The 23,124-nt window shown below is 37.3% G+C and overlaps 2 protein-coding genes across 2 annotated transcripts; one reads left to right on the top strand and one right to left on the bottom strand.

Annotated features, from left to right (window-relative positions):
- The first annotated feature begins 72 nt into the window (after nucleotides 1-72).
- LOC118207308 (uncharacterized protein SCO4629-like) lies at nucleotides 73-4,706 on the top strand. The gene is made up of 6 exons (XM_035380757.1): nucleotides 73-2,383; nucleotides 2,741-2,829; nucleotides 3,097-3,220; nucleotides 3,350-3,502; nucleotides 4,061-4,243; nucleotides 4,482-4,706. The coding sequence occupies exons 2-6, from the start codon at nucleotides 2,752-2,754 to the stop codon at nucleotides 4,598-4,600; spliced, it is 657 nt and encodes a 218-aa protein (XP_035236648.1). The 5' UTR covers nucleotides 73-2,383; nucleotides 2,741-2,751; the 3' UTR covers nucleotides 4,601-4,706.
- A 3,242-nt stretch (nucleotides 4,707-7,948) lies between these two features.
- LOC118207979 (cadherin-like protein 26) lies at nucleotides 7,949-22,359 on the bottom strand. The gene is made up of 17 exons (XM_035382209.1): nucleotides 22,254-22,359; nucleotides 17,880-18,002; nucleotides 17,356-17,505; nucleotides 16,930-17,074; nucleotides 16,444-16,607; nucleotides 15,190-15,321; nucleotides 13,379-13,561; nucleotides 12,620-12,939; nucleotides 11,869-12,011; nucleotides 11,283-11,507; nucleotides 10,303-10,524; nucleotides 9,440-9,561; nucleotides 9,165-9,257; nucleotides 8,923-9,015; nucleotides 8,648-8,689; nucleotides 8,384-8,470; nucleotides 7,949-8,155 (listed from the first exon to the last, which is right to left on the bottom strand). Exons 1-17 carry the CDS (start codon nucleotides 22,329-22,331, stop codon nucleotides 7,949-7,951), a joined length of 2,529 nt encoding a protein of 842 aa, XP_035238100.1. The 5' UTR covers nucleotides 22,332-22,359.
- Between the last annotated feature and the right edge of the window lie 765 nt (nucleotides 22,360-23,124).

Below are 23,124 nucleotides of genomic sequence, written 5' to 3'. Positions count from 1 at the left end.
TGTTTGATATGTGTGTGTGCATCAGTAGTGCATTCTGAAATCACATACATTTGGCCTCGCTTTTCAAAATGTTCTGCCGAGGGATGATGTGTTATTTATACTTTAAGCTACATTACTGTTGTATGGCAGACTTCTGGCATGGAAAAAATTACAGAATATCTACTAGTCACTGCACGTGAGGGTTATTGCTGCTTTTTAGACATTCTTTACACGTTGGCATGCACAGTGCCTTTCTATTAATTAAGGTAGAAACATATTTGGCAATTCTGATGGTATTCCTACACATTTTCATATGAAAACCAAAACTGCACATCCTGAAATTGTTTGATGGAACTTGCACAGTATAAAATTGGGAGGTTAGATGTTGTAGTTAAGCTCATTGTCACAGAATCAGCCATATGTTGCATCTGCTGAATGAACTGATAATTGTAGAGTGGCCAATGGATTATTATGAACTGAAATGTAAGACAGAGGGGGATTGGTCTGGATAAAGAAACTGGGCCTAATGGCCGAGACAAAGCTCTTGAGCCTTTCTTACTTTCCTTACTTAAAGGGATAGTTAAGTGTATGTTTTCTATTGGCCCTGTTTTGATGTGCAATTGCATGCATGCAGAAGAGCGAATACTTTGAAGCGAAAAACTGAATCTGCCCTCTCCCAAGGAATACTCTTGTGACTGTTACAATGAGAATTAAAAAAAAAAAAAAAAACAAGTCACAAAACATTTAAATAGTATGGAATAAATGACAGTAGCCATGCATGTTCTAGTACTGATGACATCATAGACCCTTTATGAGGTAGGATTTGTAAAAGCACATTAGTTAATTTTATAAGAATTCAAAACCATTTGAGGCACGCTGACTCCAACACAGACAGAGGCATACTGTAAATGTTAAGTTGACACGAGGGTATGAAAAAATTTTAAAATATTTAAAAACTCATATGACCATAATTATTGCTATAATTTACTTCATTACTAGTCAGCTAACTAGGCTAAGTGAAGACATATACACATTGTTGGTGGCCTAGTATTTTTTCTACCTAAACTTCAGATCTGAAATAAGTTAGAATAAACAAGTTTTTTCTTTTAAGTAAAATGGGCTGAATTGAAGTTTTTCTTTAATCCTTATATTAGCCTACTGTCTTGTCTACTTCAATGGACAAATATGTAGCTGCTATAAAAATGTGATCACGCAAAAAACTGTTTTTCAAACTCAATATAGCAAATTATGAAAAAATTAATAATTTAAGACCATTTTTCTTAGGGGCCTCAACCATCATCATTTTGAAATGCGGAAGGTCCAACACACACTTTGACAGACATGTTCTGCATCTCTTTAGTCTTCCATCCAGCTGTTGTCTACAAGGTCAAAGCTATGAGTGACCATGCTCAGTATCCATTTGCTCAGTGTTCAGTGTTCCTAGCCTCATTGTACCTCTTTAGAATATCTGGTGCCTGAGGTTGGATATTTATACATTTGCTTCACGTTCATGCATTTATTTTCTATTTTCCTACCTTGCAACCTCACCATCTCATATGCCTACAAAGCTGGAACCCAACTGGAGTGGTTGTTTCCATTATGGCTTGCCTGATTGCAGTTCCCTCATTCTGTCTTTGCCATCTCCTTATTGGTCTTAAAGGGTGGATATTTGTTTTTGTTTTTTTCCAGCAGTCAAGGTTTTTCAAATGATACCATCTGATGCAAAACTAGTTTTTGATGGGTTATTTACAACCCACTCTGTATGTACACACTATCTGACAGCTATGCCCAACCCAACTGGTCTGAGAGGGTTACAAAATTACATAAATATGCTTAGGGCTGCCTGCAATAACAGACATTTACACACACTCTCTTTCTGACTGGACCTCCATACTGCCAATACAGGTCCGTCAGATGAACCATGAGATATAGGCCACCTTATGTTGTGCTGGAGTAGAGTCAGATGACAGAACAGGGGTGACAAACAAAAGAGAGGCACGCAGTCACTGCTGGGCAAACAGGCATCAGTGCAGCAGCAGCTAGCGCAGTCAGTAGAGCGCTCCTAAAGGCCTCTGGTCATGTCTCGTCTGTGGCTCTGCCTCGCAGTGCTAATCTAGGACAGAACTGCTGCTCTCAGCACCAAGCCTGGCCAGTTACAGTAAGTGGTAAGTGGAGAGGACGGGATGCTGACGGAGGTCGGAGATAATGTCACGATGCATGAGGCCACGCGCAGGCTGAAGTGACTGTTGCGTGTGTTTTATATCGAAGATGAAAGCTGGTGAAAGTGATGCTAATGGCACTGGGATAAATAGTATTTTTAATGCTTTCTCTTGTGCCTCTGCTGTGGAGGAGGGGAAAGAGGACCTGGCAGCCTGGCAGTGTACTGCGGAGTAAAAGGCCTCCGGTGAGATGTTCTCTGCTGTGAAACTGAAATTTAGTGGGCCTTTGGGCATACGAAGGAGCTGACTTCCTATAAATATGAGGCTACAGATGGGTGTTATCTGAAATCCTTTACTTTTTTGCTTACTTGCTGAGTGTATGAGTTTATGAAACCAAGTTGGTGCTTAAATATAATACTGTGTATTTATATCAAAATGAAAAACAAATTCTTTAAACACCCTCTGGTAGTCATTGTAGAGATGTTCTCCAGCAGCAGGAGGTCACAGCAGCACCAGCCAGACTGGGATTTAGGTGAAACAGCACGCTGAGTGATGGCTGCCCTCACTGTGGTGTCTAACGTGCCTGATTTACTGTCCTTCAGGCGGTCATGTAATGGAAATGGATGATGAGTGTAAGAAATCGACTCAGGCACTGTGGGACTACTTGCATCTTCACCAGCCGCTTGAAAAGGTGAGACCTCTCGTATTGCTTGTGCGTGTGTGTGCGTGCCTGTGTGTGTGTGAGTGTGCCTGTGTGTGTGTGTGTGTGTGTGTGTGAGAAAGAGAGGGCAAGAAGTGTTTAATTGTATCTCTTTTAATTGTCAAGCTGCCTTGTCATTGAGATTTCCATTTTGGTTATGATATTTCAGCTCTGTTACTTACAGTGGAGCCTTTACTGAACCAAAGAGAAATGTAATGTTGACATTAGCTAACTCCTGATAATTACTCTTTTTCTCAGAGTGATGTTATAATTGGCCTGGGCTGTCATGACCTGCGTGTAGCAGAGAGAGCAGCTACACTCTTCCTGGAGGGGTGGGCCCCCTGGCTGCTCTTTACAGGTTACCTGGGCAACCAGACTGCAGGTGAAGCCAATGGGATGACACAAAGCCCTCACATCACGGCATTAACATCTGAACGTCATCGTCAGTCAGTGTTTTTCTATCACTAATGTCGCCGCCTGCCCTAGTAACGTTCCACCAAATGTCTCACAGGTGTCTGGCAGCACCCAGAAGCTCAAGTCTTCCTGGAAATTGCACTAAAAATGGGGGTTCCAAGAGAGAGGATTCTGCTAGAGACTGAGGCCACCAACACTGGAGAAAACATCCGCTTTTCTTACCAGGTCCTTAAGGACAACCTTGTTCCAGGTGTCTACCGCAGTCAAAGGGGGAGGATGAGTGAATCTATCTTTTAGTTGACACTAAAGTTGCTGGAGTTTAGCTGGCACAGTATAATACTCCTGTCAAACTTATTCTGCACCGTAACTATACAACATTGCCCTTCTGTTCTTCTGCAGTTTTTTTGCATTTGTACTACTCATTTTAAATTAAAATAAATATTCCTGTTTTAAGATTTCTTTCCCCTATCGGTTCAGGAGATATAAGGTTTTCTTGAGCACACTGGCAAAATTCTAAATATTGCTATAATATTAGTCTGCCACCAGAGGGATTAGTGAACCATGAAATGCCAACTGATGTTCAAAGCGGCATTGTACTCTGATCTAGAGGATGCACCCTTTGGCTTTCTCATTTGTACAGCCTATACTGTTCACACACGACACATGAGTAAATCATTTGATCTTTGCATTCGAGGGCATTATGTGAAGATGGATTGTGTGCTGTGTAACATCTTTCATATTTCTCATGACGGCAAAACAACAAAATAAAAAACAATGAAATGTTGCTATGTGGGTGGATGTGTCTCAGTCGACAGGGTTATCCTAGTCCAGCAGCCATTCATGGAGCGCCGCGTGTTGGCCACCTTCTTGCGCCAGTGGCCTGGAGATCAGGAGAACACCCGCGCCATCGTCACCTCCCCCTTCACTGACCTTGCCCAGTACCCCCACCCCACGGTGGGCACCGCCAGCGACCTTATTGGATACATGCTAGGTATTCCACTCTGTGGCTGTTCGGCCTGACCCCAACATCGCTCCTTAGCTTTCACCGTCGCTCTTTTTCTGCTTGTGTGATAGTCTGTTTACTCGACGGATTGTGCTATTTATTTTTGTATTTCTACAGTTATGATTGTTATTTTCATGTGGTTGCAGATTGATAGCTTTTTTTTACATTTTGATTCAACGATCCATTACATGCACCCTGACTCGTGTGGTTGTGATTTACCTTTCAGGTGTCATTGAGAGAATCCGAGACTATCCAAAGAAAGGCTTCCAGGTTGAGCAGGAAATCTCACTTGAGGCGCTTGCAGCTTATCAGTGGTTCCTGAATGCTGGATACAGTCCAAAATAAGGCAACGTTACATTTTAAACGAAATCCATCTACACTTTAGAGAATCCTTCTTGTTAATAATATTGTCCAAAGGCTGTGTTCATAAGTAAAATGGTCTTGACACCGACGTCTTTGATGTTTCTTTCACTCGAACGTGTTGTTAATTCATTATAACCTAATTCAAGCATCATTAACTGGGAGGCGATCTAGTTTCATTTCAGTTCCTCTCTCTTCATTCAGTATTGTTTTTGTCAAAATAATTCCCTCGCTGTAATTCCCATTTCAGACAATATGAATATCGATAGCTTAGCATTATGTAAAATGCATAAGCTACCCAGATACAGCCTGGTGTGCTTGCTATATCAATTTACTCTAAGAAGAGTACTTTTTTATATGAATGTGTTAAGGTAACCACAGGTTTTTAATCAGTTTCAGCGGGTGGTAGTTTTATCCTTATTAGAACAATTGAGTGCACAATGGTGTGTCATAAATCATACTTTCCAAGGTGTCTTATGTGATAAGATCTCTAATGTAAATACAGATCATTTTCTAAATTCCAAAATCAACTTTATTCTAAGGCAGGGTCTTCTGATCGTTGACAGCACATGAACTGTTAAACCTGATTTGTTTTCTCCCCGGAGGACATAACACAAGAAAGCAAGCCATACTAGTTTAACTGCAAAGTGAGACAGTTGCATATATTAGAATGACGTATCTGCCCTAGGCACAAGACTCACGCTGAAAGGCCTCTATGCACGCAGCTTCCCCTTTTTGGAACTATGACTTGGGTTAAGAACCGGGTGTGGTGTAAGTGCAGTATGTCCAGTGTAGTAAAGAATTATGGTCTGCGTCTATTAACAGCAGGTGTTCTGATTTCTGTATGGATGCATTGGACTCATTATCATTCATGACTGATTTCTTAAAGCAAGAGTTTATCAAAAAAATAATCTTTTTCATATGATTAAATGTCCTGAAGTCATAACAATTACTAAAGATCCTTTCCTGTCAGAATGAAAGAACGGTCTGAGGTAATGGGCACTGAAAATACACTGAAGAGATGAGTCATCTGTGGCATGGAATAGTGTAATGCAAAAGCATACATTAAAAAAAAAATGCTTTTATTTAATTTTATAAAACGCAAACATGTCTGACTATACATTTGACTCTATGTCCAGTATCTAACAATTCATAAAGAAAGCTTTGTTGTTCGATCACAAGTAGTAATAAGAAAACATGCACACTTATTATGCTCTCAATGTTGTAAATGTAATGTATAGAGAGACGATGTTTCAACTCAAAACGGGCCTTCATCAGGACAACCACAGTAAAGAAACACTGGATTTAAATAGTGGTGATCCCTTCAGGGAGAGTGTGATATGTTTCTAAAGTGCAAACAGATGTGTTCCAACAATTAGGAACATTCGCACCACCAGGTGTAGGCCTGTTCCTGTCATTATCTATTTATATTAATTGTGCATCATTAGGAACATAACAAGCATGTATGTCTTCTTATTACTGTCTTTTTTATTTCATCAGCCTTATAATTTACTATGTGAATGTGCAATTAGTAATAGCTTCTGTTAGCTTTCTTGTGTGTTAGCTAATGATGCAGAGATACATAGCAGGCCGAGAAACAGCTGAGCAGCCCATTGTCCAGGTACCCTTGTGGGGGGGACTATGATCATGCGTGGATCATCCAATATGGATGTAAATACCCTCCAATTGAGTCTGTGCTTTTACCTCATATTCATCATTTTATTAATAATCCAATGTGCTGGGGTACAAATCCAAAACAACAAAAATTGTATCACTGTCTCAATACTTTTGTATACAGTGAGCACCATAATGTTTGGGACAAAGACTTGTTTTATTGATATGGCTCAGTACCTCAAAATTTTATACTAGAAATCAAACAATGCATATGTGGGTAAAGTGCACATTCTCGGTTTTTATTAAAGAGTATTTTTATACATTTTTGTTTCATCATGTAGAAATGACAGTACTTTTTATCCATAGCCCCACATTTCAGGGCATGCGTGGAACAAGGGGGAAAAAAGCAACTCCAAAACTTCAAAATCAGTTTCCCTCAGGGATAGAATAATGTCTGGATTTGAACAGATTTCAAATCCAAATATTGTAACATAAGTATATAATATATGTCTATAGTATGTCTATAAAATGTTTTGTTGCCTTGTGCATGGATCCAATATGTTATTGGATAATGAAAATTCACAACATATTTTTAAAATAAAAACAGGTCAAGTATTATAATCAGTTTCTATATAAGCCTTTCACAAACCCCATTCTGAAACAGCTGTTAACTCATAATTAAATAACATTTCTGCTACAAACATCAACGAAATACTCAAAATGTGCAACAATATGTTTCCGAAATTTGAGTACAGATTTTCTTCAGGCTTTTATTAAAAATGTAAGAACAGGAACCCACTCCCACTATGTATATACATTATCCAAATTCAGTACAGCCCAAACAGTGCCTTACATATGCTATATCAAACTACTCTTCTGCTATTGACAGAATCACAGGTATTGTGCTGAACCACTACGACAGAATGGTATTTACATTTTAGGCATTTAGGAGATGCTGTTATACAGAGCAACTTACATTATTTTTATGTAGTACATTTCAACTGTCAGATATTTACAAGGGTACAACTGCAGTGCCTTAACTGTGAACCAAATGCACAACCTAAAATTTACAAGCTCAGTCCCCAAACCATTATGCAACACTGCTGCCCTATATGGTAACACACTACAATGCATGTGCAATATAGTGCTGCATGATCAACCAATATGCTTTCAAGGATCCATAAACCCCATTTGATCGTTTTGTATACTCATTATAAATGGCAAGTACCATTTCACCTCCTTCTTGGCATAAATTCCATTTCAGTTCAGGCAATTTGGGAATTGAATTGAAATTCATTAGTTTAAAAATTCCCAAATTTTCCATGGAGATTTTAAAATTTATGAGTTGAATTTCTGATTTTTTTCCTGAATTGACTGCATTGAAATGGAAGAGACCTCAGCACTGTATGACACTGCATGCCAAATCCCAGACATCCTACACAAGGTGGGCTGTGTCACATATCACCCAGCGTCCTCTACTAGAGCACAAACTTAGAAATGCACTACATTATTTGTCGGTACAGATCTCAATTCTGGAGACTTTTTCTTCTTCAAATGGCAGCATGAGAACAGGAGACAATAGTTCTGCTTCTGAAACCTTGTGGAACGTATGACCCTTGTTTTCTGGCATACATAATTGCCATTCCTTAGCGGCAGTCTCATCAGATCCTCTAAGCTGCCTGTAATTGATCCATGTGTTTCTCTTGCAGTGAAACCATCCTAATGTGCTGGTGGGGTGGAGTTGCAGATAGTGGCCAGGTAATTAAACTGGGGTCCTAACTCCAGGAGCTTGTCTGGGGCAAATTCGCTTTCAGGGATAGAAATGGCATCCAGCTGGGGGTCAGTCACTAAATCCTCCTCATAGGTGTAGACGCGAGGCTCATAATGGAACAGCTCCTGACCGGGTGTTTGGATTGAAAATATCCTCTGCAGAAATGGATTTAAACACAATGAGAAAAAGAAGCAGATCAAACTTTTAATGTTTTGTATTTTGTTTTAAAGACTACAGGACCACCAAGTTGTGGCCAGGCTGGGTACAGTACGCAGAATGAAATGTCAAGAATTGCATTGTGCAGGAATAGTTGAGAAATGAGTAAAAAAAAAAAAAAAAAAACATTTTTTTTGTATAGGATGGATAAACAAATGTTTTTATACCTGTCCAAGCAAAGAGTTCAGGGCTTCATTTTGCATGAGGAGACTATCTCCTCTGGATATTGAATATGATCTTTGGAAGGTTGATCCCTGTGTAATAAAAATACACATTCATGAATATGTTAAAAGTAGAGATATTTAAAAAGGACATAAGCATATATGTACTTCACTTGTCAGTATCTGATCTACATAATTATGCTTATAAATTACTTTCAGTAGTAGTTGATATTGTTAAAGAAAGTGTGGTTTTTAATTGGTGCCATTTACCTGATACTGGCTGCTTCTGCTCTGTGACTGCATTGGCAAGCTCTAGAAAACAAATAGCAAACAGTCAGACATTGGATTCATGTATCCTTAATTTTCACCAAGAATTCAATAGGTGTATGTAAATACCAAGTGTAATTTTTCCTTCTCAAAAGTTTGCATGTCAATGATTGGAATGTTAATTGAATCCAGGTCTCATCATAATTTCATTGTCCAACACAGACTCTGTGATATCCGAAAATCATATCATGTCGAATAGTTTAGGTGTATTCTCTTACCCTATACATAAAACTTCCACGTTGGAACTGTTGGGTTGGCCTGGCACTTTGCGAAAAACTTGACAGGCCTTGAAAACTTGATTGTAGCATGGTCTGTGAAAATGTTGGTACATTCCTCAGAAGTAATTAAGACCTTCAGTGTACATATAACTCATCTCACTCATTTAAAAATATTTTTTACAGAATAGAAAGACAAATGGAGGGCATTCTTCTATAACTGCGAATTGACAGCGCTCTCCTACCTGCTGAGCCATCTGGACTGGTTCAGTTTCCAAGCTTAGAATATGATTTGACTCAATTTTTTCTTTATCTACTTGGAGTAATGTTGAAGGAATCTGTGTAAATGGATGACAAAAATTGAAACAAAATTATCCAAATAGATTCAATAATGTGCCCATATGGGTCCTTTAAAGTTAGTTGACCCTCAACTCAATTATTCAGCTAAATATAGTAGAACACGTACAGAGAATGTACATGCAGTGTAAATACACTGATTAACCCATTGTCACTTAGTTACCTTACAGTCAGTCCCTGGTGTCTCAATATTGGATGGAATCAAATACTCTCCAGAGCCTTGGTCAATCTGGATGGCTGATTTTTTACTTCGGCAGGATATTAGGAAGACCAAGAACACTAAACCTTAAAGGAAAAAAATGTTCATACATGTACTTCTTTCTGCAAAAGGTATGGCTGAGGTATATTATATCTTTCATACAATAAAATAAGTTTCAGCAGCATTATAATATTTCATAGGAGTCAAATACTGAAGGTACCTGTGTCTTAAGATTTAGGATTTGTTTATGTTTTTGACCACTAGATGGCAATGGCAGACATTTTTATAATGTACAAGGTGAGTGTCTGGAAATTCAGACTTACACAAAATGTTATTATTATTATTATTATTATTATTATTATTATTATCATTATTATTATTATTATTATTAATAATAATAATAATAATAATAATGTTTATGTATACAGGATAGGTTGACTGAGTGCACATGCTCTTTTACAGCAGCGCAATATGAGTTCCTCCCCCAAGTAGCTTGCCTTAAGGGTCTGGTAAATGTTTTGTTTCTTAGAAGCTAATTTAAAGTTATGAACACTGTGAGTTACTGTTATATAGCTTTTGGTGGGTAGCTGTTGATTCATTCAAAGAATTAAAATGATGCCTGATTAGCTATACTGAGAGAGCCAGATTAGGATTTCGGCCAGGACACTTGAGAATGCCTTTATTCTGCAAGGAAAGCTATAGGATATTTAACAACTAAAGTGAGTCAGGACACAGATCCACAGGTTAATAGGCCTTCGGATCATGCGTGTGTGCAGTCTATTATGAAATTAAGATAAGAATGCTTGTAATACTAGCTAGTCTCCTACCCATTAGCAACAGCAATGCACAGATCATTATTCCGACGGCACTCCCGCCCAGTTGGGTGCTGGTGGCACTGCGGACCTGGCAGTTTGGCACGACAGAGCATTCACACACAGTAACAGCGAGGTTTTGTATGAAGAACGCTCCTTGCGTGTCATAAATCTTCAGCATCAGCTTATGTTCTCCAGCATAAACCGTATTGGCCTTCACAAGGTTTATAGTGGTTCCTGTAAACAAGGAGACATAACATTTCAAAACAAAACAGTATAACAATGTAATGCAACAAATACAGCTCTTTTTTAGGAAAAGGTCTTCATTCAAAGCTGTTTTTGAAGAGAAGGAGATGCAATTATCATATACCTATTCTTGATGAAATTTTCTATGGATTACTTTTTACCATTCAATGTTCCCAGTCACCATTTGGCAACTTTGCAATGTTATTTAAGGACACAGGTAAGAATTATGGGTTTTTACTGCAGTTCACAAGTTAAGTTGAAAATATATTTTGATATATATAAGTATTGGAAGTTATGGGACATATTGAGAATCAGACCTGACTAATATTTTGTGTCTGCTCAGATTCACTTGGCCATGCCCTTGGCAATAGTTATTACAAATGCAGGCTGATTATACCAAGCAGCAAGAGCTAGCCACTAAAATTCAGAGAATTAATAAATTATTGAATTAGCAGGCATATTCCTATCACTGCAAGATTACAATGTAAAACTATATTTTTAACACATTTGCCATTGCTTTTCAAGGATGGTATTTCAAGGACTAATGGATTCCTCTCCATAAATTTTCCATGACTTATTATTAACATTCTCCAGGGATTCCCAGAGGTTATGGGAACACTGACCATGGAATGTCAAAGGTAGTGGTTAAAGGTGGTTAAATCAGTGGCCTGTTGCCAGTCCAACATACCTCAAACCACAAGACCATTGTAACAGCAACAAAGTCTAGACAGAGAGCTAGTTTCCTTTACCATAATTTGGGTCTAGGTGCCATTTGTTCTTGACGTCCCCCAGTAGCTCAAAACGGAACGGTCCGCTGTAGGGGGGTTCATCCGAGTCAATGGCGGTAAGACTAGCAAATGTGGGCCCGTCTGACATGCACATGTCTAGCATTTCAGACAGCAAATGGGGCAGGTTGTCATTTTTGTCCTCCACGTGGATGGTGAGTGTTGCGGTCGCGGTCATAGGGGTCTCACCTGTCGCCAAGTGAGAAAAGCAGTTATGTCAATGCAGGCTAGTGCAGACCAAGAAGGCCTTCTCTGCTCCTGCTCCATTCACATGGGAGTGAATACTGTACCTCCCACTTCAAAGAAAGCTAGATCTAAACTGAAAATTCCCCTATTGTAATGGAGGTCTGTTACTGTGTTTTAGTATACAAATATGTCAGAAGCTTGGTTTGGGAATAGACACTGCTCAAGTAGGAAAAAAATCCCACCAAATCATTGTAATAATCATACATTTAACTATTTAGGAAATGCGACTCGTAAAAGTAATATCCAATGCAAAATTAATGGCAATAAATGTTGTAGGTAGTTTGCCTATTTAACTGGTTCTTACCATGAGAAATTGCATACAAGGTTACAGTGTAAGTATTGTTCACCACATAGGGTGATTCTCTGTCCAGGAGCTTTGCCGTTGATATCTGACCAGTTTTAGGGTCCACAGTCACCCAGTTATCTGGGTCATCACCTTTACTGTATCTATTTGAGAGAAGAGGGTGAAAAAAAGCAAAGTGTAAGTTTCTTGTACCTACTATACAAGGTTCATCGCTGGTGTAGGTTTCATTTCAACTTTTGGGGAGACACTTTGCTGGACCACCTAATCTTGCATAGTCAAACAAGCGTACTAGCTAGTCTAGAAATGAATCCATATGAAAATAGTGGGGCTGCAATGTCTCCCTGTCTTCCCCTAAACCTATGTGTATGACCGCAGATATACTAGGTCACCAGAAAGAATAAGCAATATGTATAAAAAGTTAGAAATGCTACAGGTATTTGGTGAAAATGAGACACTAAGTGGTTTTCCTTCTGATAATCTCAGTGCAGTTTACTTGAAACCTAGAGCTGTTTATGCTACTTCCTTTTCTCTGGATAACAGTGACTGTATTACATATTTACAATGTTAACACTTAGCATTAAAAAGACCCATTCATTTTGACATAAATTAGTTACAAACTAAGGTATTAGTTGATTAGTTGCACCAATCAATTAATATGTTCATTCATACAGCCATAAATATATATTTTTAATTTACATACAAATACATCACTATGGAATTCAAAATAAAAGCCGTTAATATTCAGCCTTACTCAAATTCATTGTTGAAACTGAGATCCATGTCCACAGCAGTGAATTGCTCTAGCAGTTGTCCAACCGGCACGTCCTCCTCCACCATGACACTCTTCACCTTATGCGTGAACACCGGTGGGTCGTTTATATCCTCCACAACGATGATGACTTTCTCTGTGACAGGCTCAGGGATCAGGCCTGTGCCACTTGTTCCGTCAGCAGTGACCACCTGCCAGAGCTCCGTCTTGGTCTTTCTTTTCACCACACAGGAGAAGTATGGGTCCTCGTTCTCCAGGCTGATGAACAGGTTCCTCTCTGGGCCCTCTTCGAAATCTAGGGGCTGAGGTCACACCAACAACAGGCTGAGAGGAGGCAAGCATGGTCAACGTGCACTGCATAGCGCATTGGCAACACTACATGGCGGCTCTATGCGCAGCCACCCATAACACATACATGCACCAAGAAGGAGTAACTCTTCTACACAGTCTTGTGTGAATCAACATGCTTTACTGGTGGACTACAGCTAACCTTTTGATCGAGAAGGAGTGAAAGTGAGATGGCTCTATAAGGTGCAGTGTGAGCGATCTAGTTTATTCACGTGCCTCTTCTTCTATTGTATAGCTGACATGGTGAGCAATTGTTTTTCATGAATACGTTTGCATGAAAAAGTTGTTTGATGGCATTGTTTAAATATATGTTAACCCCTGCGGGAGGATTACACTTCTTTTGAAGAAGAACATTAGGAACTTAGGGAATGAAGAAATTCACCATTTAGTTACCTTTTGCACACTTAAGACTCCCTCATTTGTCTCTGGGTCCGTTTCTATCTTAAAGTAGTTTCTGTTGTCTCCATTTATTCTGTATTTTACTCTCCAGGCCGGGGTATTTTCTGCATCCCTATCTTCTGCTTGTAATCGGAGAACTTCCTGCCCGGATTTCCCCTCCTGCACTCTGCCTGTTCCCTGAAACACAGAATCATCATAGCACCCTGGCAAATATCATGCAGTCACTGAATTGCATCTGCAATCCCTTCATCATCAATTTGGGGGGACAGAGCAATTACTACAGCAGAAAAGGGAATACTCAGTGGGTAGAAATGGTCTGTTTTGGAGATTTACTACCATTTTGACTTTTTTTTGATTTTGAGATATTGACATATTTATTTTATTAACATTTTATTAGCTCCCTTGAAAATATAATCTCAAAGTGCACTACAGAAAAATAATGAGGAGCTGTGTATGAAATGACAAACAAAAAAGCATTTTTTAATTATCCAAAGAGAACAACATATCTGTTATACTATACAGCTGAATGTGATGTCATGCTATCTAATTAAACCAGATATGTGAGACTGTGAGACTTGAGAAGCTGTGTATATGTACGTGAGCTCCATAACATTTGGGACTAATATGCAATGGGCATGTTTTTTCTTGATTTTGCTCTGTACTCCACAATTTTAGGAGCTGAACATGGTTGCAGTGCAGGCCTGGCAGAGCATCACCAGAGAAGATACTCAGCACCAGTTGAAGTTGTTGGGCCACACATTACAAGCATTATTACATGCAAAGGATATACAATTAAGTATTAAATATAACTGCTTCATTTACATGACATTAATATGTCCCATATTACGGTGACCTGAAATGGGGGACTATGTATTACAAAAATGCTGTAATGATGAAAAGAAAATGTAAAAAAAAATATTTTCAATAAAAGCTGAGGATGTGCACTTTAACCATGTGTGAATTGTTTGATTACAAAGTAATTTTTGCAGTGTATATGTTTGATTTTTGTTACCTGCCTATGATTCTCACCACAATAATATGGTATTTCTATAATTTTTTTAATATGACACAAAAATATATCAAAGCAATGCCACAGACCATATTCCACAGCTGGATAGAACTCTACATAACCACTATGACACTCTAAGTGCTTATCTTTGAGTGTGAATTGTAATGGTGTTGTGATACATAAAAAAACGACAAAACAGCTTAAAGCTGGCAGTTTTATGACCGGTTTTCACTTAGAGAGCAACATGGTCTCTACCACAGTCATATTTGCAAATGCAAATTTAGTTAAAACCAGTGTAGCAGTGAGAAAAACGACTACATTCACAGACGCATTATAATAGCCATTAATTTCCCAGGTTCAGCTCATTTCCAAAACAGAAAACATTTCCTTTGCATTGCACAATGTGTAGGTATGTTACACCATGAGAAAGAACCGAAGGCTACACTTCAGCATTTTATAGGCTAAATTCTTTACTTCACGTGGCCCCTGCTCCTGAAATATGGCTTTGGGTAAACATGGGGAGAGTTCAGTTTCTAATGCAGTGCATATTTTTTCCACAATCTAATATATATCAACTTCAAATTTGTTGACTTAGTAAGCTGACTAACAAAAAATTCTCAGGCAGGCAATACCTTCTAGGCACAAAAGCAGTAATTTCCAATACATGTAGAAAATGTAACCAAATGAAAAATGTATGGAAAGAAATGTATATGCTCCTGATGATATCCTCTAAAAATGATTGAAGCATTTTAAAAATGAATCTTATAATATTTATACCATAGAAAAGTTTACTTACTGTGCGACCAATGACAGTGGGAAGGTGGTTATTTTTGTCTATGATGTCAACCAAGACAGTGCAAGTGCTTGAAAGCCGTATCACCTCACCACGGTCCTTGGCTTCCACCAGGATAGTGTATTTTGTTGCTTTCTGAATTTAAATCACAGATCCAGTCCATCTCAATTTAGTGTCAGTACTAGTCATTTACATTACTTTAATAAATGAAAGTTTGTTTATTCATTATTTTTGTTAATATGTCATTGCTGTATTGTCTGATATTCCCCTCAAACAAAATAATTTTTTTTTTAGATACAGACAAATTATAAACTAAGATTAGCAGAATGCCTCACTGTACCTTCCTGTGCATTGTGTTTGAAAGAATTCGTTTGAAGTCTAAACAAATTCATGCTCACTGTCTAACCATTTGTAAACACTGCAGTGAGAGCCAGGCATGTACGTGTCACTAACAAGTCACTGGGTGGCCCAAAGCAAACAAAAGCAACATCAACAGGCATTTCACCCATCTACAATGCTCGCCTCGGTTTTGCAGGCACAAAGTTAAAACTACTGTCATATTAATGACAAGATGTATGTTGCTGTGCTTTTTCTTTTCCTCTGGAATTTCAGTATCTGATATTTTTACTCTGGCTGTATAATTATTGTTATTATTCATAATCTGCCTATTCAGAAAATGTATCCAGACTGCCTCTTCTACAGTAGCAGTACTGTATGAAAATTTATGGGTGTTGTTATGGCTTTAGGGCTAATATATCATTTCATTTTTCTATAACTTGACAGCTTCACAATATTTTTCATTGCAAGGAATTTATGCCAAAGGTGTAATTTACTGTTGTTAGGGAATGAATTTGAGGCCAAGTCTTAACCAATACCACATCAGATTGAAAGATGAAATGTTAATATTTGCATTTGTGTGGGAAAAAAAACTGTTGGGGGTGGGGGTACTTATCCTGACCACAGCCTGATTTGGTCTTACAAGTAAATGGTGATTTCATGGAAGTGGTACATTTAGTACACTTATAACACACGATTCTTTGTTGGTGGTTTTACATTAAATGTTGTTATAAAAATGATATAATGATTATAGGACCATCTAATGGTCAGGATTTAAAACAGCACAGCTGCCATTTACTGATGTACATTTCCCAATATTTTTATACATTTTATTTGGAGAACGGTAAAACTAATATTAATAATAAGTCATTCAACACATTATGTTTGTCATACAAGATTATATCAGCAGAAAGTCCTCACCTCATAGTCCAAACATCCTTTGAATGAGATTGCTCCATTTGTTTTAATATAGAACTCTACATTAGGTGTTTGGGGGTCCACAGAGACAATATTGTAATCAAAGGTCGAATTTGGACTGTTTCTTGCATCCTTATCTGTGGCAAGCACTACAATGACATGTTGTCCTGTTGGTAGAAATGAAGGCAAATGGTTTTTAAAACAATCTAAAATATAAAATAGTTTACTACATGAAGTATACTATTTTAAATAGTATACTATGTCAGCACACTGTTTTTTCACATGGACATATATGGCATACCTATAACACATGAATGGCCCATGAAGATGATTATGTTGTGATAAAGAAGCTATTCTAAATGCTTCACAAAGGCCAAAGTAATATATACTTAGTGACAAGTCTAACCACAGTTTTTTTTTTTGTTTTTTTTTTGCAAATGGGCAACCCTAAAAAAATAAAATAAAAAAAAAGAAATTGACCATTATTACCTTGTGAAGTAGATTCTTCAAGTGAAGTTTTATATAACTCCATTTGGAATTCTGGAGCGTGGTCATTTATATCACTTATGGTTACTTCAACACCAAGCACAGTGTCTACCACCATGTTGGACATATTTTTGGCTTCAAAAATGAGCTGTAAAACATACAACCTCTCACTTATTCTTTTTAGCCCAGACTTATTTAAGTCTTTGTAGTTGTGAAACCATAATGTTAAATTTATTGATTTAACAGGAGACATGCAAATATATACATTTTATACACACACACACACACACACACACAGTATTGATTTCTTATGTCATATAACAGTTTAGTTTTTTATGTAGCAAACAAAACTTATTTATATACACACCATATATTTTGAAGAAATAACTTTCTTAGACAATGTTATAACACAATTTAGATTTGGCTTACCTTGAGTTTCTGGTGCTGCTCATAGTCAACCTTTCCATTAACATAAATCACTCCAGTCTCTTTGTCAATGGAAAGGATGCCCTTAGGTTCCTCATCCACCCCCTTTCCATGTAGTGAAAATCCTACTTGGTAATCCCGCTCAACCTTTACCTGTGATACAGTATGTAAAAAGGAAAATGTGGTCAAGAAAGGGATTGTTATACCTGCATGTGTTTGTGCCTTTGATTTGTTGCATTAAGGTGTAAAATCCATGAGTGCTTTGAGTTTACATATAATTGCTATGCATTTCAATAAACATACTTTTCATAACAAACAATTTTGTCATGAATGTTCTACAGCAGGAAGCTCAACCTCAACAGCTGGAGGGCTGCTGTGTTCCTGTATTTCATTTGCGTCACTGATTGGCTAAAGATTGTGTACACCTTGTTTCCAAGGCCCTCCAAGACTGGAGTTTTAGACGCCTCTGTCCTACACAGTCAAAATTCCAAATATTTCGATTTCAGTGGTTCAGTTTTTATACTTACATTCCCAAGCACATATGGGAAAGGGCCAGGGTGTTCTTCCTCAATGATGAATGAGTCTATAATCCAGGCTCTCTTCTCACGGATATGTTCCTTGGAGGAAATGGCTCCAAGAATGTCCACGTGCTGGTAGAATTGGCCATGTACAAATGAACATTCAACTTTGCATTACTTTAATTTAGCAGATACACTCATCCAGAGCTAAGAATATCATGAAACCATAAAGAATTTCATAAATTTAAAATCATACAAAACCGTCACCTGAATTTGTACAAAGGGTGGAAGTGGTAGGGGATGGGGATAGGAAGGGATTTAAGATTAGAGTCGAAAGTGAGTTTTCAATCTGCATTGGAAGATAATGATTCTGCTATTCTGACAAATGTGGGAAGTTCCACCAATGGGGAGCCAGTAGAGATAGGCTCCCAGGTTTGGGAGAAGTGACCATGCACGGAGGGAATATCCAGTTGTTTTGGGATTGTCGAATGGAGAGCACTGGCCATGATGCAAGGCTTGAAAACTGATTGGATGTATGGTGGAGCTGTTCCATTCACTGTCCTGTAGGCTACTATTTAAACTTGACGTGAGCTGTGACAGGTAGCCAATAAAGTGAGATGAGGAGGGGTGTGACATGAACATACTTGGGAAGACTGTAGACTGTAAGTCACAGGGTTGTGTTTTGTATTAGCTGCAGGGGGTTAGTGCATGGAGATCTTAATAACAGACAAATGACTAAATATTTTGCAAATATGTTTTTAGCAAAACTTCATTTCTTGATTTATTCATTCATGGGCTAAACTGACAATTGCGTTTTTTACTGCCATTTCATTTGTTGTCAGTATAATGTACTGATTTTGTAAGGAACTCCATTGTCCTTCCCATATTTTAATAGAATGGGCTATTTTCTTTAGTTTTTTAAAATAAACTGACTCATACACTGTAGTTTCTATATAATGGAAACACTTTACATAGAGAAAAACATTCTTAATGGTTTTTCCCAATTTTCTCCCCAACTTGAACAGCAAAGGCCTGTTGCAAGTCAAAGTTTCTCAGCCTTCTATGTACGTGAAGGGCTATATATAATAAAGCCAAAGTGTCCCCCATGCAAACTACAGTGCACTTAAGGCAAGAGCTAGTTTGAATTATAAAATCTCCAGATTATGGCCCCAGGTACTGTTTCATAAATCAGAAGCAACTGTGAATTGGATAACAGAAGTCCTCTGAAATGATAATTATTTGGAAAAAAATATTTTGGATTTGAGGCCTAGTTCATTTGTATTTTTTATAACTTGTAGCAATACATCTGTATATATTTGTTCTGTTTAGTTTTTTTTTTTAGTTTTTTGTTTGTTTACTATTTTTTTGATGTACTTGGTTTATATAAAGTACTGAGTTGTACTGAAATACAAGATGGCCTCAAAAAAGCCAAAGCTATTCATAGAAGGAAAAAACGTGTGAACAACCTGTTGCCTATTGTAAAAGTATTGTTGAGCACAGTAGCAGCACCCGCCTAGCACAGTCACACAACAATGCAATCTATTGTACACAACAGAAAAAAATGTTTAAAAAAAATTATATGTACCCAGATGCTTATAAACACATAAAACACAGTGAAGGAAAAGCAACACAGATTTAAATATGTTCTTATGTGTTTATTTGAATCTGAGTGTAACCCCTTCCCACATGGGTGCGTTTGAGTGCATCCCTGTATTATCCAGTATGGTAGCCAACTATAGACTGGGTGATACAAATAAACTCAACATTTCTTTTAGATATAAAGAACCATAGATTGCCAGACACACTGAAAATCTGTATGTTTAGGAAAGCATGATGTTAAAAAAATTTTTTTTAAAAAGTTTCAATTACAGGTGATTTTATTATTGTTTCAATTAAACTAAGGTCTATGTATACACAATGAGAGTAGCATATTTTAAAAATAAGGTAAAGTTAATATAAGTAATTATTCCAATGACAATTCAAATTATGTAAGTTGGCATAAGTTAACACAGAAAATTAGCCCCAAAAAGTCCTTCTAGGACCAGTTTAGATACTACAATGATTTCATCACCATGTTGGCCTTAATAGATAGGACTTTCAAGATGAAATAAAAGAACCCCTTAATCATTTCTGGAATGGGAGATAAGCGTGAAGTCACAAGCTGTTTTTCCAAATTCAGTCAAAGCCAAGTAGAGTATACTTATTCTTAAATGTTTGTCTTAATGTATGAATCTCAGGTAAATTGCTAAATTTGTCAAATTATTTTGGTTTCATGTGTCCCGCAAGCTTTAAGATTGACTTTTTTCTCGCATTTTACCAAGTTCAGGTAAAACATTTTATTAACAGATATTTTTGGAAATCCATTTAGATCTGTAAGAACTGAGAGGGCAATCAATACTGTTTCCCCCCATTTTTCCCGCAGAGACTGGAGGCTGAGAAGAAGCAAAAAGTCCATAAGGTTGTCATGTGAAACAGGGATGTCCCCAGAATAGTATACATGCATATTAAATTCTTTTTTGGCAGTTTGATATATTAGCCAATTTACCTTAGGCAAACTTGAACCTGATTTACCCAGAAAATTAACCTGTAAAGAAATATTTTGGATTCAGAGCAACTCAATAGTCCATAAAAAGAGGAAGAAAGAAATGTAATAGCAATGACAAAAAAACAAATCATTGGATTTCTGATGACTGGTGGTTTCGTTGTTGTATTACTAACTTAAAGTGAAGTACTAAATGTGAATAGTCCTTTTAAAAATAAGCCTACCAAACACCCCAATTACAATTTTAAGTGTAAAATGGTATATTTCCACGGTCACTTTCAATGTAATGATATTTGAGATTATTTGGATTATTTCCAAAAAGCCTCCATTGCATGATGCATTAATATCCCTGAAAATTCGTTTTATTGCTATGTTTATGGGTTCATAAATAATTTTGACAATATATTACACATTACATGAAAACTAAGGTGTATTTGTATGGGGGTGGGGGGTGGGGGGGGGGGGGGGGGGGGGTGGGGGGGTAACAACTGAAAAAACTCCTTTGCCTTAAACCTAATTTGTACATTTTCAATTCACTATCAATTCTCTCAATTTTGTTTACATATCCGTTTACATACATAACTTTCAAATCTCAAAAAGAAAAAATATGTTCTTGAGAATAGGAATGAAGTAATAATAATGGTTTCTCACAATGATACATGTGAGATGCGTTCCTGGTCCTAGTTTTATTTGACTTTTATGCAAATTAGTCATTTAAATAAAATGATGACATGAAAAAAAATGTTTTACCTATTACTTCCCTGTCACAGGTAAAAGCCTTTTTAATGTCACAATATTAATCAATAATTCAAGTGGTTTTAATTTCATTTAACAAACATTGATTGAATATTGTTTCAGACATTTAGACTGTTAGAACTACTGGCTTTGTAATTTCAATGCAATATGGCCTGTATTCAATCAATGTTTGTCCTTAACTCTGACTTATGAATAAATGTAAGCATTACACTTTCTTTACAAACTCTTTTCAGCAATTTGGTGATTGTTGAATTCATAAAATTCTTCATTTTTTGCTTTTATTGTTAATCAAAGTTAAAGACAAATGTTGACTGAATCCCAGCCATTGACATTGATGATCCAGAATCAAATCCTGCTTTTGTGTGTTTTGTGTAGAATCACAATCCTATGCTGTAACATGAGTTGGTTTGCTATATGCTCCTGCCCAACTACTGTGTGGCTTAAAAACATGGTTGTTGCTCCCTAAAGAACATTAGGTGTTCATTATTTTTGCTTCACTGCGGGGCACACACATTATGTCCTCAAACCAGTAAAACAAACAACCCTGGTATGAGGTTTCATGTTCTGAAACGAGTCAGCTCCACATAAGAACTAGCATTCTGTGTAGAACCATCAACATGCTTTGCATACTGTATGGTGATGGAACTGATTAGCAGTCAGTGACTACATATGAACATTAAATGCATGGATCTAAGACACATGCATGCAAATATGATAATTTAATCAAAAAAAAAAAAAAAACTCTGTAAACATAAAACTCAGAAAATGATGTCTTAGCCATTGTACAAAAATATAAGCATGCACTCTACAACTGTGTTGCTTTGCCTCATTGATTTGTGAAGCGACATTGACAATCTACATAGTCTGGATACCTATAATGATACAGATACACATACAGTACAGTATACACAAACATTAAATGACTACATTATAACTATGCTGTATATATATATATATATATACAGAGAGAGAGAGAGAGAGAGAGAGTGAGATAGGTCATTGAATGAATTGTGATATCTAAAAGCATTTTCTTTTTTCCAGGATAATTAGCCTGAGAATTAACAATCATCAATAAATATACCTACCAGAGTGACAAGAAGAATCATTAAGATGGCCTTCATGGTGTAAACCAGTGACATTCTTCCAAAAGTAATCCAAAACATCAGAGAGCAGTCAAGAGTCTTGTGAGCACGCTTACTCAGCTTCACACAGGGAAGTGCAAAGGGGGGGTTGACTATTTATGTGCAGGAAGGCAGTCCCATGATGTAATCACACTAGGTGCAGAAGCTTCGGCTGTTAGGAATGATATACATCAATTCACGAACAAGGAAAGAAGAATAAGACATATACAGTGTAAATTTGTTTGGTAAGTGGGAATCAGAGGGAATTTAGAAATTAGAGGGAAAGATGGCTGTTCCAGGAATAAGTTTGTTTTATTTTATACCTATGATGCCTACATACTGTTAATGCTTGCACGCTGGATCCTGGTAATATGTTACTACCAAGCATGGGAACTCCTATAAATGCATATGAATCAAAGCAAACATGCAAAAAAGTGACACAGGTTTTCATTATTACATGTGCAAAGTGGATTTATGACACTGTGGAAGAAACAGACGGCTGCTTTATATACATGGGGAAGATTTTAAAAAACGTTTGCAAGCACGCAAAACAACGTAAGGACTCTATTCTATTCTGATTATGTAAACACCAATGCTAGCATGTACAAAGCTGTGTTGGTTTGGAAAAAAAACAAAAAAAACAAAAAGAAAAATATATAATGTGGCACACTTATGTTTTATGTTGTTTTGAAGAAGGAATGCAAATCAGAGATGAACAGAGCAATATGATGGGGTCAGACAGGGGAAATCACAAAACTATGACACCTCAGGGGAATGATGATTCAGGGAATGGTGAACAACTTCATGTTCATCCAGAAAACAAGGCAAGTGCAAC

Source organism: Anguilla anguilla, chromosome 11, assembly GCF_013347855.1.
Source record: "Anguilla anguilla isolate fAngAng1 chromosome 11, fAngAng1.pri, whole genome shotgun sequence".
NCBI lineage: Eukaryota > Metazoa > Chordata > Actinopteri > Anguilliformes > Anguillidae > Anguilla > Anguilla anguilla.
The sequence above is the reverse complement of the archived record's forward strand: the minus strand, read 5'-3'. Positions and strand labels throughout refer to the sequence as shown.

Coding starts and splice junctions, on each gene's coding strand:
- LOC118207308 (XM_035380757.1), top strand. CDS start 2,752: ATGGAAATGGATGATGAGTGTAAGAAATCGACTCAGGCACTGTGGGAC. Junction 2,830..3,096: donor TTCACCAGCCGCTTGAAAAG/GTGAGACCTCTC, acceptor TCTTTTTCTCAG/AGTGATGTTATAATTGGCCT. Junction 3,221..3,349: donor CCTGGGCAACCAGACTGCAG/GTGAAGCCAATG, acceptor AATGTCTCACAG/GTGTCTGGCAGCACCCAGAA.
- LOC118207979 (XM_035382209.1), bottom strand. CDS start 22,331: ATGTTTTGGATTACTTTTGGAAGAATGTCACTGGTTTACACCATGAAG. Junction 13,562..15,189: donor CCACTGTCATTGGTCGCACA/GTAAGTAAACTT, acceptor TCTGTGTTTCAG/GGAACAGGCAGAGTGCAGGA. Junction 12,940..13,378: donor GAGTCTTAAGTGTGCAAAAG/GTAACTAAATGG, acceptor GTGTGACCTCAG/CCCCTAGATTTCGAAGAGGG.